Source organism: Odontesthes bonariensis, chromosome 1 (assembly GCF_027942865.1).
Source record: "Odontesthes bonariensis isolate fOdoBon6 chromosome 1, fOdoBon6.hap1, whole genome shotgun sequence".
NCBI lineage: Eukaryota > Metazoa > Chordata > Actinopteri > Atheriniformes > Atherinopsidae > Odontesthes > Odontesthes bonariensis.
The window spans coordinates 13,875,847-13,892,179 of record NC_134506.1 but is presented as its reverse complement, the minus strand read 5'-3'; the positions used below and the strand labels follow the sequence as shown (position 1 = coordinate 13,892,179).

Here is a 16,333-nt window from a genome sequence, read left to right as displayed (position 1 = left end):
GACATTGCTCACGCTGACGTGACGTTTTCTCCCGCTGTGCCACCTGAAGCTTCGAAGGTCACTTGTGTTCAGCAGAGGTTTCTGACCTTGGCCTTTTCACAGTATTTTTGTACTGTAGATGTTTAGAGGACTTTTTCCAATCTTGCTTTGAGAAATATTGTTTGAACTGGTGAAGGATTTTCTGACTGAGTTTGGCACAAAGTGGTGAGCCTCGACCCATCATGCTTAGAGAGGCCGAGCCTTTGCTGGGTGCTCCTTTTATATCCAAACCTGACCCCTCACAGCTTCCAGAATGCTGTTCCTCGTATATTCCTCAAGCTTCGTCTTGCTTTTCCTCTCGGCAAAATGTATACGCTGACATCACACTCTACATTCATTGCTCACTTACACTAAATTCATAATTGCAGCTGCATGATGTATTGTTGGCTTTTCTTACAGTAATGTGAAGTATACTACAATACAAAGAACCTGAGATTTTATTGGACATTATTAAGAAAATAACAGTATACAACAATATTTGAGTTGCTTCTGTGATTGATATCTGGTTATAATTCAAGGGCTAAAGTTAAAGATACATTTACATGTATGCAGCATTTCAGGGTTTCAGCTGCTGTTTTACTATTATGTGTGCGATTTAGTCAACAACTATCATTCCTGTTTTTATAAACATGCTTCTTTGATATATTTAGAATACATGATATATATTTACATAGGTTAGCATCTTTGCCTCACAGCAAGGAGGTTCCTGGTTCGAATGCGTTGCTTGCAGTAGTGGGTTCTCTCCGGATACTCAGCGTTCGTCCCACCGTCCAAAAACATGCATGTTGGGTTAATTGGTGACTCTAAATTGACTCTGGGAGTGAGTGTGCATGGTTGTTTGACCCTGGTTGTGATGGACTGGTGACCTGTCCAGGGTGTACTCTGCCTCTCTGAGGCTCTGAATTGGAGTAAGTGGGCATAGTAAAAAAGGGATGGATGGACATTTTGGGTGGTTTGAAAGCATAGTATCAAAGGTAGATATTAACATTAAGCAAAATGACATATGTGATAGAAAAGTGCAGCATCAACATGAAAGATGTTTCATCACTAAAAGGTTACACTGTTGAAATTCTATATCATGAAAACTGTATTATCCTTTATTATTATTATTATTATGATCCATTTCAGAGTCATTAAACATTTCGCTCACGTGTCACATTACATGTTCTTGAAGTAATCAGCCACACGGAGTGCATCTAGCAGCTAATCCCTTCGCTGTGATATCACACAGCTCAAAAGCAGAAGAACCCTTCTTTTTTTTTCCAGCTGTTTCTCTGTATTTGTTGTCTGTCCTGTGTGTTAATCATTTGCTTGTATTGCTTGTATAAACATGTTTGGTCAGGAGACACCTGCCCCATCACTGGTCATTAACAATGCAACAGATGGCAGCGATACATGCTGATATAATGAAACCTCTGATTCTCCTCTCTGAGCCAAGCAGCACAACTACTTTGTCAATAGATCCTTTTGTGTGTTTCCTGATAATGGATTTGGACACAAAGCTTAATGTGTTTTGTGTAATTCTGATTTATTTATGTATGTATTTGTATAGAGCTATAAATCTATCCGTAGGCACGGACGTCATTACTTGGGAATTGTACAGGAGAAGCTCAGAGGTGTCTTTGAAGATTTCATCCCCATTTTAAATGACAGAGCACCACCTACTGGCCTTCCCAGCACTGCACCTTTAATACCCGAGTGATAAATTCCACTTTTTCTTGATATTATAGGCAGAATTTTAGAAATACTGTACTTCTAGTCTATTCCTGTAACACTACAATGCTTCTTAATCTCCAAACAACAAAGAGTTTTTAGATGCTAATCATCAAGTTTCACCAAAATGCTGTTAAGTCTAAATATACTGAATCTTTAAATGCTATCCTCCCCCTTGATCCGTATTTTGGTCAATGTTGGGCTGTGCTATCCCCAGTTTTGTGACAATACTAGTTTCTGTTGGGTCTTATGCTTTAAAAAATAAGTTTTAACCAAAAGTGTCACGATTCAAGTCTTATCAAAAGACCACATTAAATGCTTTTGGTAGTTTTGTTCAGCAAATCTGCTGCTCAATGCAGTGCTTTCAGAAAAAAAAAAGTGCTGTTGAGGAGCTGAATATCCAAAAGTTGTGTGTTTAGGGGTGGCGGATTGATTTATGATCGGCTTAAGTCATCAGTAAGAGTAGAAACTGTTTAGATTTTTATCATCGTGCAACCATTTTTCTAAAAACAGTCTTTATTTTAAAGTTTGAAAAGCTCCATGCAGAATTACTAGAGGGAACCAATGCAGTTATAGATGAACATGCTTAAAGGTGTCAAATATAATTTACCATAGAAGAAGACATGAAGACCTCAAAGGAGCCAATTAAAATGTACACAGCACCCCTTAGAGCCCAGGCCATCTGCTGAGGGAGGGAAAGAAACTTCAGCATAGAGAAAGTTTACAAGATGTAGAATTAGAAATATAATTCATTTCAAGTATTTTTACAGAAAGATGTAATAAAATATCCAAAATGGAAGTGTATTGTTTTTGTTTTCTCTTCAAAAATAATCCCAGTTTTAAGCAGCACTTTGATGTTACCGGTTTACTTCACACATTTATTTGTAACGCAGCTGTTCACCCGCAGTGAGGTGGTTTCACTGAAGTTGAGTTATTAGTGCCGTTGGTAATTTACACAGGAACCGCCCACAGAGTTTGTTGCAGTCACAGTGAGCGGTTAACACCGAGGTAAATCCAGGATCTAATGCAGCACTCATGAAAGTTATGGTGATGAGTTTTTGTTGAGACTCAGTGAGGTGATGACAGAAATGTATGGTCTATTTGGAGTTTGTGGTGCTGTCAAAGTGTTGTGTGTAACACAGAGAGATGTTCCTGTAATCTAACCCACACATTTGAATCAAATATCTGTAAAATAGTGTCAGCAGAGATGACAGAATTTGATTTATTTTTTAAATCATGTACCTACTCTGATGTACGGTATTTTTACATGATATTTCAGTATTTTGGGTAACAGTGTGACTGGGTTTCATTTTAAAATATCCACCAAAACCATTGTAGATATCTTAAATCAGCTTTCTAATTTGTTTCATACACAATGACACCAGAATCCTGTGTAGTAATCAGGAAACATCCATGTAGAGTTTGAGGTCAACATTAATATTCATTTATTCACATTCAATATTTATTTATTTTTGGCTTTTTATCTTCTCACTTTATTTCTTCTTGTCAGAAAACAAGCTTATTTATAAATCGCAGTTACCTGCCGTTGCTTTATCAAATACAGCAATTCGTTGTTGTAAACTCGGCATACATTTACAACAGGTTCTCACAGTCTAAACTCAGGAACATGAAGGCATTAGAGTTTAACACCAACAAAAGCTGCAGTGTCTCATAGCTTCTCTAAGACACTGATGACAAAATCTGAACACAACACGTGGGAATATCACCCTGCATTAGTTTTAGTCAGGGCTCTACGTGACAAACTGCCAACTGAATGTAATTCCCACCACAGCTTTACCAACTTTACACCTGACCAGAGATCGAATCAGGTGAGGTGTGTGAAAACACCTGCCTGGATGGTCACAATCAATTATTTTTAAGAAACGGGAACTGTCAGTTGAAAAGAGTTGAAATTACAGCACAAAGAAGCCTAATACCTAATTAATGTGAGAGTAAACCTGGAATGAAGAACTTGATTGATGGTAGGGTCTGTCACTTCATATTGTGTGCAAGTTGAAGTGACGCTTTTGTTTATCTGGCGCTCAAGAAGTTCTGATATCCTGAAACAGAATCACATATGAGTAAGTCGTAGCATGTAGCTGTTATGGCCACAGCAGATAGTTTTATAGACGGTAGATAGACAGAACTTTTTGGCTTTATGGCTGTAAAGTAAGAACGAAAATTAGGTTGATGTTGTATCTGAAAGTTAAGATCAACGGAATTGGAGTCACTGTGACAAGGGCAGTTGATTTATGTCACAGTAAAATTAAGAATCGGTAGGTGTGACATTTAAAAATTTTTTATGAAACGACACATGCCTGTACTGGTGCCTGTTTAGCAACTGAAAAAGATTAAAACTAGTGAGAATTTCACCTTATTTAAAGGTGTCTGACTTTAGTTTGAAGACACATTTGTCATGTTACGACATCCCTACGCTCAATTCACATTCAATTTTTCAGAAAATATTCAGTGTCACCTTGGATGATAGAAACAGTATAAAATGTACTGGACACCCCAGAGTTTAGAATTTTTCACAACACATTTTACAAGTTGTTGTACACCAGCCCTCACATGCATCTCTACCATGAAAAACTGAGTTCCTAAACATAATATGTTGTCAGCCAACTATGTGTTGACTGTCAAAAGACCACCTTAGATAATTAAATTTGTTCAATTGTGTGCAAAACCTAAACATATTACTTCATTCTGATATTTATGAAATATAATTTTAATATTCCTTGTAGTCCTGATCCTCTTTGTTGGGATTTACGAGATAACGGTAACGACAAACTGTTGTCAATGTATCAAAGATTGATATGAATTGAAAACTGAATCGTGCTTTTTTTTTTTGTATATGTTTTTTCCAGTCTCGTGATCCCTCAGATTTGTGCCAGTGTTTTCACTTTAATACTTCAACCACATTCTGTTGCTAACACTTACATGCTTTTACTTGAGTACGATTTCATGCAGAGTTTTAGATTGGTGTGTTGGTACCTTTACCAACGTAAAAGACCTGGAAACTTATTTTGCTGCAGCCTGCTGTATGATACTTTATGATATTTAATGTTTAAATAACAAATACATCTGTCTCAAGTTATGTTTGGGAGAAATCTTGTTGTACAATAAGATAAATAGGATTAAAAGGACTGACACTGGGTAAAATAAATAAAATGTTTGAATTAGCCAAAAATTTTGATAATTCACATGAGGGGAACCATACGATCAAGACCATGAGTACAATACTTTGTATGAAACGCAAGTAAATGTCAAAAATAGAAAGAAAAATGATCAAATATATTTGATCATCTGTTTATAATTTTACCACTTCAACTAATTGTTATTATTATTAGTAGTAGTAACAGTTGTCTCTTGGTCTCATCTTCCCAACTTAAGGGCGTATTTAGATTCAGATTGCTTTTGTTTATGTGAAAGTTTTACTTTAAGTTGTTTAAAGATAAACTAAATAACCCACCAACTACCTGCAATATAGTTTAGATATTTTATTATATGCTATTCTATTCTATTCTATTCTATTCTATTCTATTCTACTCACAATTCTACAACATTCTATTGCTGTATTTCCTCTCCTCATTTGTGTTCCTGAATGCATCACTGTCGCCGTATGCGCGTTCACGCACCGCTCTGCGCGTCCCAATCATGTGACAACCCCTAACGCTATGCCTAACAACGCCTGCGCAAAGAAATACAAGATGGCGGAGAGTGCGGAACTGAAGGTAAGGCGCAGCCTGAAATCATTATAAATTTACCCGGTTGCGGGGCGTTTGATTGTCATGTCGCGCAGTTGTTGAGTGGCTTAAGCCTCGGTGAGCTGAGACCTTGTCAGATTTTAGGTTTACTGCACAAACACAACAGGAACTTTATTGAATCCGCGAGCGCCAACGCTCGCACGAGCATGTTTATGTTGATGTTGAGACGCGGTGGTTTGGCTGAACGGACCGTTTTCTTCAGCACACCGTCTCCTGGCGGGGAGGCAGTCCCTTCATACCCGTCCTGAGCGCGCTGTTTAATTACGAATAAGTCTGTTTTTTCGTGGTCTCACAACAGTATGTGTGCGGCTTCTTTGGGGATAGTCTCAGAAAAATTAACGTGAGCGCGAGTGTTTGCCGCGCGGACTGCCTGTACACTGAGAGGCGGTTTGAACATGACAGCGGCGTCATGCTTGTAAATGAATGTTTTTAATAAACGCCACATGAGCGCGTTAATAACGATTCTAAGTTTGATTGTTCAAACCGCACACTGTGCCCGAGCTGAAGCCGCGTGCGTCTGCGGGTGAAGTAACGGTAACCTGCCTGTTTGGTAATACCTGTGACTCTTTTACCTGTTGATACAGGCATAATGAGACACCGCAACTTATAACGGTGCACTGGCAGCGGGTGCCCGTTACATCAGCATCACAATCTGTTTGTCAGCCTCTGTGAACATCACCTGCCTTCACATGAGCACCTTGATGCTCCTCTGTGGAAGCCTCCTGCTTTAAATGAGCTTTTCAGATTAAATCTAGAAGTTATTGATCCGATTCCTGGGCTATTTTTAGACTTTTCCCGGTTTGTTTCTGTGGATCCATACACGCTGCTGCTGTTCAGCTGCACACTAATAAACACCTTTATTGCTTTTTGGAGGGGAGTTTGGGGGGAGGCAGGTGCAGTCTTACTGAGAGGGTTTTAGTTCCTGTTTGAAATGAGTTACTTCTCTACTGCTCTCTCTGGAAAGAAGGTTGCACCTGCTCAAACTTCACATTTTTATCATTTAAGTTGAACACTGGAGGACAAGCCTGAAACCAGTGGTGTAATGTCTGCATCGCATTCATTACTGTGCTGAGATTCTTATTGTCTTCTTAAAGATGGACCTTTCTCTGCCTTTCACTCAGTAGAACTAGTTGCCTTCATTTGATGGGTGGATAAGGTTCACACATCAGATTTGGGATTCTGATTTCCTCCCAGTGTTTGTTTCCCGATGTCAACAAGCTGAAGATATCTTAGACTGTGTCATTACTGATTTTGAGGTCGGTTAAATATAGAAAAGCACTCTTTCATGTCATTGTTTATAACGCTTGGTGTTTAACTGCTGGATGGGCGGCTTAAAAAAAACAAACAAAAAAACGTCCAGAAGTCAGAATATATGCACCTCTCCGAGCACCGCTACACTTCTGGCTGCAGCCTTATTTCATTAACCAGCAAGTTAGTTTCTAGATCTAACAATAGCCAGCAAAAGTGATAAATCTACAGCCTAGTTGTTTAAACTCTGAAGAGCCACTCAGTTTACAAAACAATATGAAAAACAAATCATAAAAACTGGAAAGCCGGAGCTCCTACTGTTTATTTTTTCACTCTTGCTTGGCTGAAACAGTTGTGTTATTGTCACCCGCTGATCTACTGTCAGTCAGTAAGTCGACTGAAGGTGTGTGCAGACTTTTGACTGGTTGAGTTCCAGCAAAGGGGATTTGTGATGTTGTTTTTAACATGAGAAAAGGTAAATGTGAGAATAGAACACAGTGAATACGGTGGGATTAACAAAATGCCGCTTTTAGACTGCTGCTGTTGACAGTCACGCACGTTAATATTTTGTTGGACCCTCTTTCGCGTCGTTTCTGTGAGCTGCAGTTATTTTCCATCTTGGTCTTGTCTTCATGATGATAAATCTTCTCCAGCGCAAGGCAGAGATTCTCAGTGGGTTGAGGTTCGGACTCTGTGGTGACCAGTCCATCTGTGAAAGGACTCATCAGACCACATGACCCTTTTCCATCGCTCCAGGGTCCAATGTTTATGCTCCCGAGCAAAGTGAAGCCATTTTTATTTCCAGTTCCTTAGGTTTTCTTCAGGCTTCCCACCTGTTTAATCCCAACACTTTGAGTTTTCTTCGCAATGTACAGGTGGAAATGCTCTAACTGTTGATTTATCCAGTTTGATTTCACCAAAAGTTTGAGGGATCTCCTCCGATGGCCGTTTTTAAAGGTTTCCTTCCGACCGGCTCACCACTCTCCTCCGGGTTGGAATAATGCGTTGGGCTTTCCTTGACGCAGTCTTCCAAGTTTCAGCCATCTCCTTAATTGTTTGGTGACCCTTCGGAAACAGAGTACCGTCTTTTCCACGAACAAAAAATGCATCTTCATATATTGTTGTTGAAGGAATGAGAAGATACTCCCTGCATCGCTCTATGCGGGCTGAAACATCACAGGAGTGGTTTTCCAACGGATGGCTGTTACCCTTTTGCTTAATTAGCTTGTGCATATGACCAGCCGGTGAATATTGTTTGACGGAACGGCTTCAGAGGGTCTGATAAAGTTGCCCCAACAAGTAAAATGTCTTGTTTAGATGAAACGCCACCACCTGGGATAAACTGTATGATGCTGGATTACAAGGTCTGTGATGATTTCTTTACACTCTTGCTTTTTTGTCCCCGATGAGCCTGTTTAGTTCAGCTCAACTGTTAGATCTACAAAGCAGGGCAGCGAACCTGACTGAGAAGCTGCTTTTCATCTCGCGGGACTGGCAACATGTCTGGGAGGAAAATGTCTCCGGCCTGGGCTCAGCAGAAATCCTGCTTGGAACGGGATTCGAGCTTTAATAAATCAGTCGTAAACGGACATGAGGCGATGGCTACTTCGGTGGATGTGATTAGTTTGTTTATATCACTACAATGGGAAACGTTTTTATCATATTCTTATTTTTAAATGAGTATCTGCCCCATGTTTGACCTCTTGTTCAATAGCAGAGTGTTGGTAGTGGTCGTATTTGCCATTAATCCAGTTTTTCCAACAAAAAGTTTTACACTTCAAACCTCTGTTGAATTCACAACAGAAGTATTGATGTTTTAGGTATAAAAGTTAAAATGGAGTCAGCTCACTGTCAATTCTCGGTACACCTCCCGTAATTTTCACACAGTGGGTGTGATTCTTTCCTGGCCTCACAGCTCCACTTTATTTCAATTCATTTGCAGAAGAGTTGATGCATAGCTCCCCGCTGTCTTGCATCTTCACATTATAAGATATCACCGCACATAGCTACTGTTTCATTTGTGAACTCAGGCGGTCGGATCAGTCTGAACTCAGTGTTTCAGTTTATATAAAAAGCTGCGTCTCTTCAGTGCCGATATCTCCGTGACTCGCCTCACTGCTGATCATACTGTTTGTTACAAAGTTAGTTTGACTTTAAAGCTGTTTCTGTAAAGTGACTTTTAAAAAAAATTTATTTGAAGATTGAACTCTGGCTCCAAAGTGGTCAACATCTGGTGAAACTTGGGGTTTTCCACCAGAGAAAACTCTCCTCTCTTTCTAAGAGTGGGGGCATAAAGTCGACAGCAATTTGTTAACTCTTGGCTGATTGGTCTGCTTCATGGCTGCCTGTGTTCCTAAACGTTGTTCCACATATCATTATAGGGCAAGTTTTGCATCCTTGCTTTATTCGTAGTTTGTGCCGTCCTTTGAGTTCATCGCAGTTGTGCCCAAAGGAGTACCCAGCTATCAGCTTTCAGAACGCCATATCACCCAGCATCCATTCACAGTCCCGTGCAAGACGGCCACCTAAGGGGACAACTTCTTGTTGGAGTTTTACAGCCCTTGAATGTAACATGAAGGGTAAATGAGCAACTTTATTGCCCAGTCGAGGCTGGAAAATCCCCAATTAATGATTGTATGTTGTATTTTTGTGCAGGCTGTAAATGTTTCAATATGTTCTGTTCCTGTATGGAAAGTACAGTTTTCTACATGGGCTGTGTGTCGTAAAGACAAGAAATTTACACACAACTGAACACACGAGCAGACTGTCTAATGCTGAAGTTTTCTGTGTGTTTAGTAAAGTTGGCTTGTTTAACAGTTCTCTTATCGATAACCAAAGTGAAGGGTAAACTGTGTCGAGACGAGAACTTTCTCTGCGAAACATCAACTTTAGCTGGTTTATTTCAGTTTGCCACAAACTCTAGTTTAAACCTTCACAGACACGCAAACTATTTTTAGATTTCTGGATTTAGACGAGGGTGTTTTTTTTAAGACTATAAGCTGGGCAGCTTTTTTCAGGCAGCAGTTGACACACTCGACGATGCTTTGTTGCATTTAATGAAAAATCTGGACTCTTCTGGAGTTTTAAACGAATTACCTTTGGTTGACATCCATTTTCACAGCTGTAATTTCTTTCTTTCTTTTTTACTCTCTTAAAAAAGGATTTATCATTGAGGGATGACTGCCCATCAAAGCAGTCATCTTTCCAATAGAAAGTTAATGCCCCCCCCACCCTTTCTCCTTTGGTTTGTGGGTATATTCACAGGAACACAAAAGCATTAAATAAATAACTGGACTGCAGTAGTTCTGGTTCATCATGAATGCACTGCTTTTTTCAAACTTGAGGTAAGAGTAAGCCTTTCTTGAATAAGAGAACATGTCTTTTCCTTCTGTATGCATCATGCAGTCTCAAGAACAGAAACCTGGATGTGTTGTCATGTGCTGGAGCTTCTAAGTGTGTCGAAAGAGCAAACTGAGAGTATAAATGAAGAGAGAAGGTGTTGAAAATGTTTGCACTAGTGCTCTGCTTTGTTTATTCTGGGGAGTCTTAAAGTTGTGCCTCCAAAACTTCCAGATATCCAGTTCACTTGTTCAGCGAACAAAAGGGAAACAACAGATCCTCACAATGAGACGCTGAAACTAAAAAATTGCGTTTATTATCCAACAATTTCTGAATTACTAAATCAATTCAGCGAGGATGGCACTAACTGAGGATTAATTGGCCTTGCTCAAGAGCTGAATTGTGGCAGTGAGCTTAAACCTCTGACCCTCTTATCAGTAATCCAGAGCCTTATCATCGAGCCACCGCTGTCTTAACTATAGCAACAGATCCTTTTAAATCTAACCCGGTCTTTCAGCCTCGTTGAAAGATGCTCGAAGCTCCTGTCCTCGTATAGAAATACAATTGAATTATTATGAATTATTTAACTTTGCTTTGAACATTGCAGCCGCCTGGAATTGTGGGACGCTGTTGTCTTCTTCGCTTTCATTAGAGACTGTCCAATGCATCTTAAGCTAAAGGACATAAAAGCACTACCATTTTAAAAAGGAAAAAACCAACCAGGCCTCAACTCAAAGCAAAGGACCAACAGAACATTAGGCAGAGTTGGTTATGGTGTTTTGGCCCATTAGTGTATATATGGATTTGCTTTGCTGCATGCTTTGTTCAGAAATGCCTCAGGCTGTATATTATTATACTTTCTACAGGATCGGTGCATAAAGCTTTGGCTCAGTCAGCTCAGATAAAAATCCGTGCTTGTGAAAGCCTCTGATGTTGCCAGGCTTCCAAACGTGTCCTGTTGCATCGCATTTTGTCTGAGAGGAGTCCCGATCCGCCTCAGCTTCTTTGAACTGTCTTCTTTCTTCTCTGAGGCTGCTGCAGCAGCAACCTGGCAATACAAATGACTGCCTGTGTGCTGGCGGCTTATAGGTGGAGACAGTCTATTTGTAGAGCCTCTGGCTAGGTTAATCCCTAATGATACAGGCCCTCTGCTCTGCTCCCGTGCATCCTTTCTGCACCTGCCCATTTTTTCTCATTGTCATTATCGCCGCCGTTCTTTTTCAGTTTGAGCACAAGTATACGTTCAGGTGGCCGCTTCCCAAGTGAATAATAACTGCTCTCATACGTTAGTGTGTTTATGGTGTTTATGGCTCCTAGCATCCAACCAGCAGCAGACTGTAAATATGAGAATGTGATAGAGTTGGGCCGTATGGTAGAGCAGAGCAGATGGTAAACATCCCACGATGCAAAACTTGGTGCAGATGTTGCATGTTTCTTCTGTTTCAGAGATGTTTAATGTTGAAGCAGCTGAAACAAACTGTCGAAGAGCGTTTATCGCCTTCCTCCATGTTCTGAGTATTCTGTAAAGTTTACCATTGGGGCTGCTGGGTGAAGATAACAAACGTGCTTTGTCACTTCTGGCAACATGATCTCTGTTGTACACGTTCTGCTCAGTCAAACCAGCATTTAAGCTCCATTATTGTCAGAAATTTTGCCCCGCGAGAGCGCACGCTGTCGGCCGTCATCGACTTTTGTGTGGCTTCGGAGAGACGGAGCTTTTCTTAACTCCTGTGGTGATTTTGTTACACAGTCCTGTTGCCGTGGAAACATGTCACATTTGAGATGGACATGAGTAGGCAGCAGTTTGGAGCTCAGTCGTGTGTTTCCAACTGGAAGAGAGAGAAAGGTGTTTCACTGGCCACCCTCCTGGCACATTCTGAAGGAATTTGAATATTGGAATATTAGACAGATTTTGCTGTGAATCAAGAGGAATAAATGAATAATAAAAACGTCTTTTGTTGGAGTATTCCTGTACTCTACTTCAGGAGGTGGCTTTGTTTGTTAGACCCTCCAAATAAAGATAATGGGTCTCTCCACCTGCAGCGATGTGCAGAACCATTTTCATCACTTTCAACTCGTAATTCACTCATGATCTGCTGCAACGTGGCAACACATTTAGCAAATAATACGCATCGGTTTTTGTTCTCAGTCTCGTATCAATCTAATGTCTTGGCTGTATGCAGGAATCCCTCGGTGCGGTCGTGTTGCCAGCAGTCCTTGATAGCGCCTACAACAAACAATCATTTACAAAAATGGGACAAATATCCAGATAAGGAAGCCGCTAGATTAATGTTCAGTCGCAAATCAATATGCTCAAGTGGCTCTTGATAGAGCAGATACTGATGAGTTAACTCTTTCCGTATTGGTAAAAGGGGAGACGAAAAGAAAGTCTCTCGTGTGGAACTATAAGCAAATTCCCCGGTGTTCATCTTTCTTGGAAACCCGTTCGTCTTCTGCCTGAGTAATGTGGGATTGTGACACCTGCAGCCCATTGTTACTCGTGGTGAAGGCATCACAGAGAATGAAGCAAACTGGGAAAGATGTTTCTGTTGAGTTCTGAGCAGTCGTGGCCTCTCCAGTGACCTGTAACCTGAGGGAGTGCAGCTGAAGGCACTGAATCACCACACAGTTCATTCTTAAGGAAGTAGCCCGCTGTGAGTGGAAAATCCCTCTGTATTTGTCAGAAAACAGATTAGTATGCTAATTTATCTCCCTTCCTCATATTGGCAGATACCGCACTAAGGCCTGAAGTGGATAGCGCTTGTGTTTCTAATTTGTTATCCAGGTTAATCTCATAAAAGCTGTGCTTGCTTTTTAACACCTGTATTTGCCTTGAATATTCATCCTAAGATTTGCTGAGATTGTTGTTTTATTTTCTGATCAAGGAATTGATTAGTTCTGCTGAGGCAACGAAGCAAACAGAAAATATAAAGAAATAACACCGACATTGCATTGATTCATAAAGCTGCTTGCACTGCCACTCGGTTGTGAGATGAAGATTTCTTTGGGTTTCCAAATACTATCCAAAGTGTACCGTCACTGTGAAGCTGTGTTACTGTCAATCAGTGCTGCCTCTGACACTAATTATTTCAAGAATTTAGATGTATAGTTTTCAGTAGAGCTTTCAAAGCCATTTCAGGCTCTTAAAACATCCCCTTTTTACCCTGTAATAAGCATGTAGCTATATGCAGGTTTTTGGAGCGCAGGTCCTCTTGCTAAAACAACACGAGTCCGTTCCCATGTTACTCGCAGAGTGCTGGTACCTGCATTCCAGTTATCTTCCCCACATAGCTCTGTACACTACTACAACAGAAGGTGCTGGCATTTGACTCTCCTACAGGCTGTGGTGGACCACAGTTTCTAACGAGGTGGGAGTCAGCCTTTAAAGCAGCTTTCAGATGGGGAAGTGCTCCCTGCTCTGCGTCTAACACCCTCCCATCCCACATCTCACACAAAAGACAAAAACGGAACGTCCAGAGTTGCAGAAGCAAGACTTTGTGCAATAGGGTAACTATAGAAACCATAATCAAACCACAACCAGGATAACATGACATCGAGTTTTCAATCCGAATAAATTTTTGACTTATTTTACAGTAGCAGTCTAAAAAAGTCAGGTTAAATGTGCTTTTAGTGTAAGCAAACGGAACCAAAATGAAGGTGAAAGCACCTTGCATGCAAGTGGTAAGCGTCCTACTGCCGTCAGGTCCGCCCCACCCCCTACCTTACACTCAAAATGATTTCATTCCAGTGGGTGTCGCTTCCCATATGAAAGCACATTAAGGCTACGTGCCCACGACAACGCTCTGAAGCATAAACGCAGATGTCCGTTTTTTTCCTCCACAATTTATCTGCGTTCTCACGAGCGTCTTGGGGTGGATATCTGTCTATCCATGGGAACAGGGAAAACATATAAAACTCATAAAACTCGCAGTTTGCCGATGTAGTATGCACGCCCCGGACGTAGGTGGCAGTAGCAACAATACCTTTGGTATTGTTATATGAGTTATATATATTAATAAATTTGAGAAATGCCTGTTTTGTGGCTACTTCCTCCGCGTCAGTTGGAAGAAAATGGCGAAGCGCGGCGGCAACAACAGTACGCCTTCAAACTTTGTTTGGACAGATGATGAGGTCCAGTTGCTCCTGAACACAACACTGAACTACAAAGCCAGGAAGGCAGTGGATAATATGGATTGGGAGAGTGTCCAAAATAAATATAGTGAGATATGGGAGTCGTTCATGGAGAACTACCCACTTAACGTGTGCAAAAAACGCACTTCTGCGTTTTGAACTGTTCCTACGGCGACGAGAGGTTGGATCGTTTTCAAGATCTCCACTCTGGAGGGCGTTTGTGTTTTCTCCGTTTTGAACTCCTAAAAACGCCGTCGCCGTGTGCAAGATAGGCACATCTGTCGAAATGTTCTGCGTTTATCTGTCGTTACCGTTGTCGTGGGCACGTGGGGCACGTAGCCTAAAGCAAGCTGCCAGATTTCATATAGACCGGCAAAACAAATTCACATCTGTCTGCTTGCATCTGAGGGTTAAGATAAGGAAGACCTGTATTCGTCCCACAAGGGGAATTGGTGCTCTTATCAGTCTTAAAGCCTGAATGTGAAACATTTTGGTCAATAAATATGTACTTTTAAAACTTATTTTGGGGCTGCACTCACTCTCCCACCCAGTAGTTACATTTATTTCACTACAGATCGGAGCTTATACGCACAACAAGCAGTCATTCAATACCGATTGTAACCACCAAAAGCCACCTGTGGTCCTGCATCTACAGGCAACATGTTTGCTGCATCGCCTGCAGTCTCCTGCTACTGTGTCAGCTCCCCCCTTCATCTTTTGTGTCTTTGTACTCCTCTTCCTTTCTGAGCTGTTTCATTCTGTCTTCCACACAGGGGTGAGGTCGGTGATAATCGCAGCCATTTTTTTTTTTGTTTTTCTGCTCATTAGTGGTACTTCTCTGTCCGAGCTGTTCCTGCCTGTTGTCTTTGTCCACTTTCGTGGCATTAAACTGTTGTTTGGTTGCTACCAGCAGCATGTACCTGCACTGTTTTGGCCCCACATCAGTGAAGCATTTGTCAACAACATGTGCCGCTCAGCACTGGACACGACTGGCCTTAGATCTCTAGCTGCCTGTGGCAAGTTGGTACTAGACCTCAGTAGCCTCAGGTGTGCTGGGACGGCATTTAATGATTAAAAGATAAGTCTTTTTGGCCATGTGGGCTGCACGACCTGAGCCTGCTGAGGGAATGATTACCCTCACCCAAATCTTTGTCCCAGATTCTCTCTTTTGTTTGATCCACAATGCGCACGGTGATTTTGATACTACAGAGGCAGGAGGGGGGAAAAAAAACAGGCAAAGGTATTTCACAGTTAAGCCTGAGTCAGAGAAGCTGGAAGGCTAAGAGGTGGGGGGATGGGAGGACAAAGAGGGGAGGAGGTTGGGGAGGGAGCTGGCACAGTACAGAGCCCTCTAGCTGAGAGTGGGAGCTTTATATAATGGCCAGGTAGCATGCAACCCACCCCCCCTTATCTCCACCCCCATCCGCCTACACAACCACTACACACCCACACACACAAACACACACATCCTGCAGAAGCTGCTCGGCACAACATTATAAGCCATCATCACCATCTCCCGCTCCCTTGGGATTCAGAAGAGCCGCCTCACTGTCCACCTCCTCAAAACCAAAAAGTGCAGCAGATTGTTTTGGTTTGGTTCTGTATGAGAACCATCAGGAGGTTTTCAGATTCTCACTGTACACCACACAGCCTGCCGCTGTGCCGCTGGTGAAACCCACGCCGAGCAGGTGATCTGAATGGCTCATTGTTTGTTGACTGACCTTTGCTTAGGAGTGGCTGAACTTAGGTCAGACACTGGCAGCCTTTGGTGAACGGGGTACCCTTTGTTGGAAATGGAAATTAAATTGAATCATGCTGACATTTAAATGTAATTGAAGACAAAGGCGCACAGAGGAGAGAACAAGAGGAAACAGCGTGGACACATGCTTCATGTTTTCTCTTCATTGATTTTTCTGTGCATCTATGATCCACTAACCTGTTTGTTATGTAGACCAAAAGACAAACACCCAGTAAAACATTTGTAGTCTCAATCATTTTTGTTTAAATATACGAAGCAACAACTTATCCAATGACCATTTTCTGACTCCAGCAGTCATTTTAGTTCATCACCTTAAAGATGAACTGAAACGAATGTT

General features: G+C 41.4%; 1 protein-coding gene across 1 annotated transcript in view; it reads left to right on the top strand.

Moving 5' to 3' along the window:
• Positions 1–5,442: 5,442 nt before the first annotated feature.
• LOC142390366 (E3 SUMO-protein ligase PIAS1-like) overlaps positions 5,443–16,333 on the top strand; it is a 70,489-nt gene continuing 59,598 nt past the window's right edge. The window contains exon 1 of the mRNA XM_075475869.1: positions 5,443–5,486. Coding sequence (XP_075331984.1) covers positions 5,463–5,486 — 24 coding nt within the window. The 5' untranslated portion in view covers positions 5,443–5,462. The remainder of the gene's footprint in view (positions 5,487–16,333) is intronic.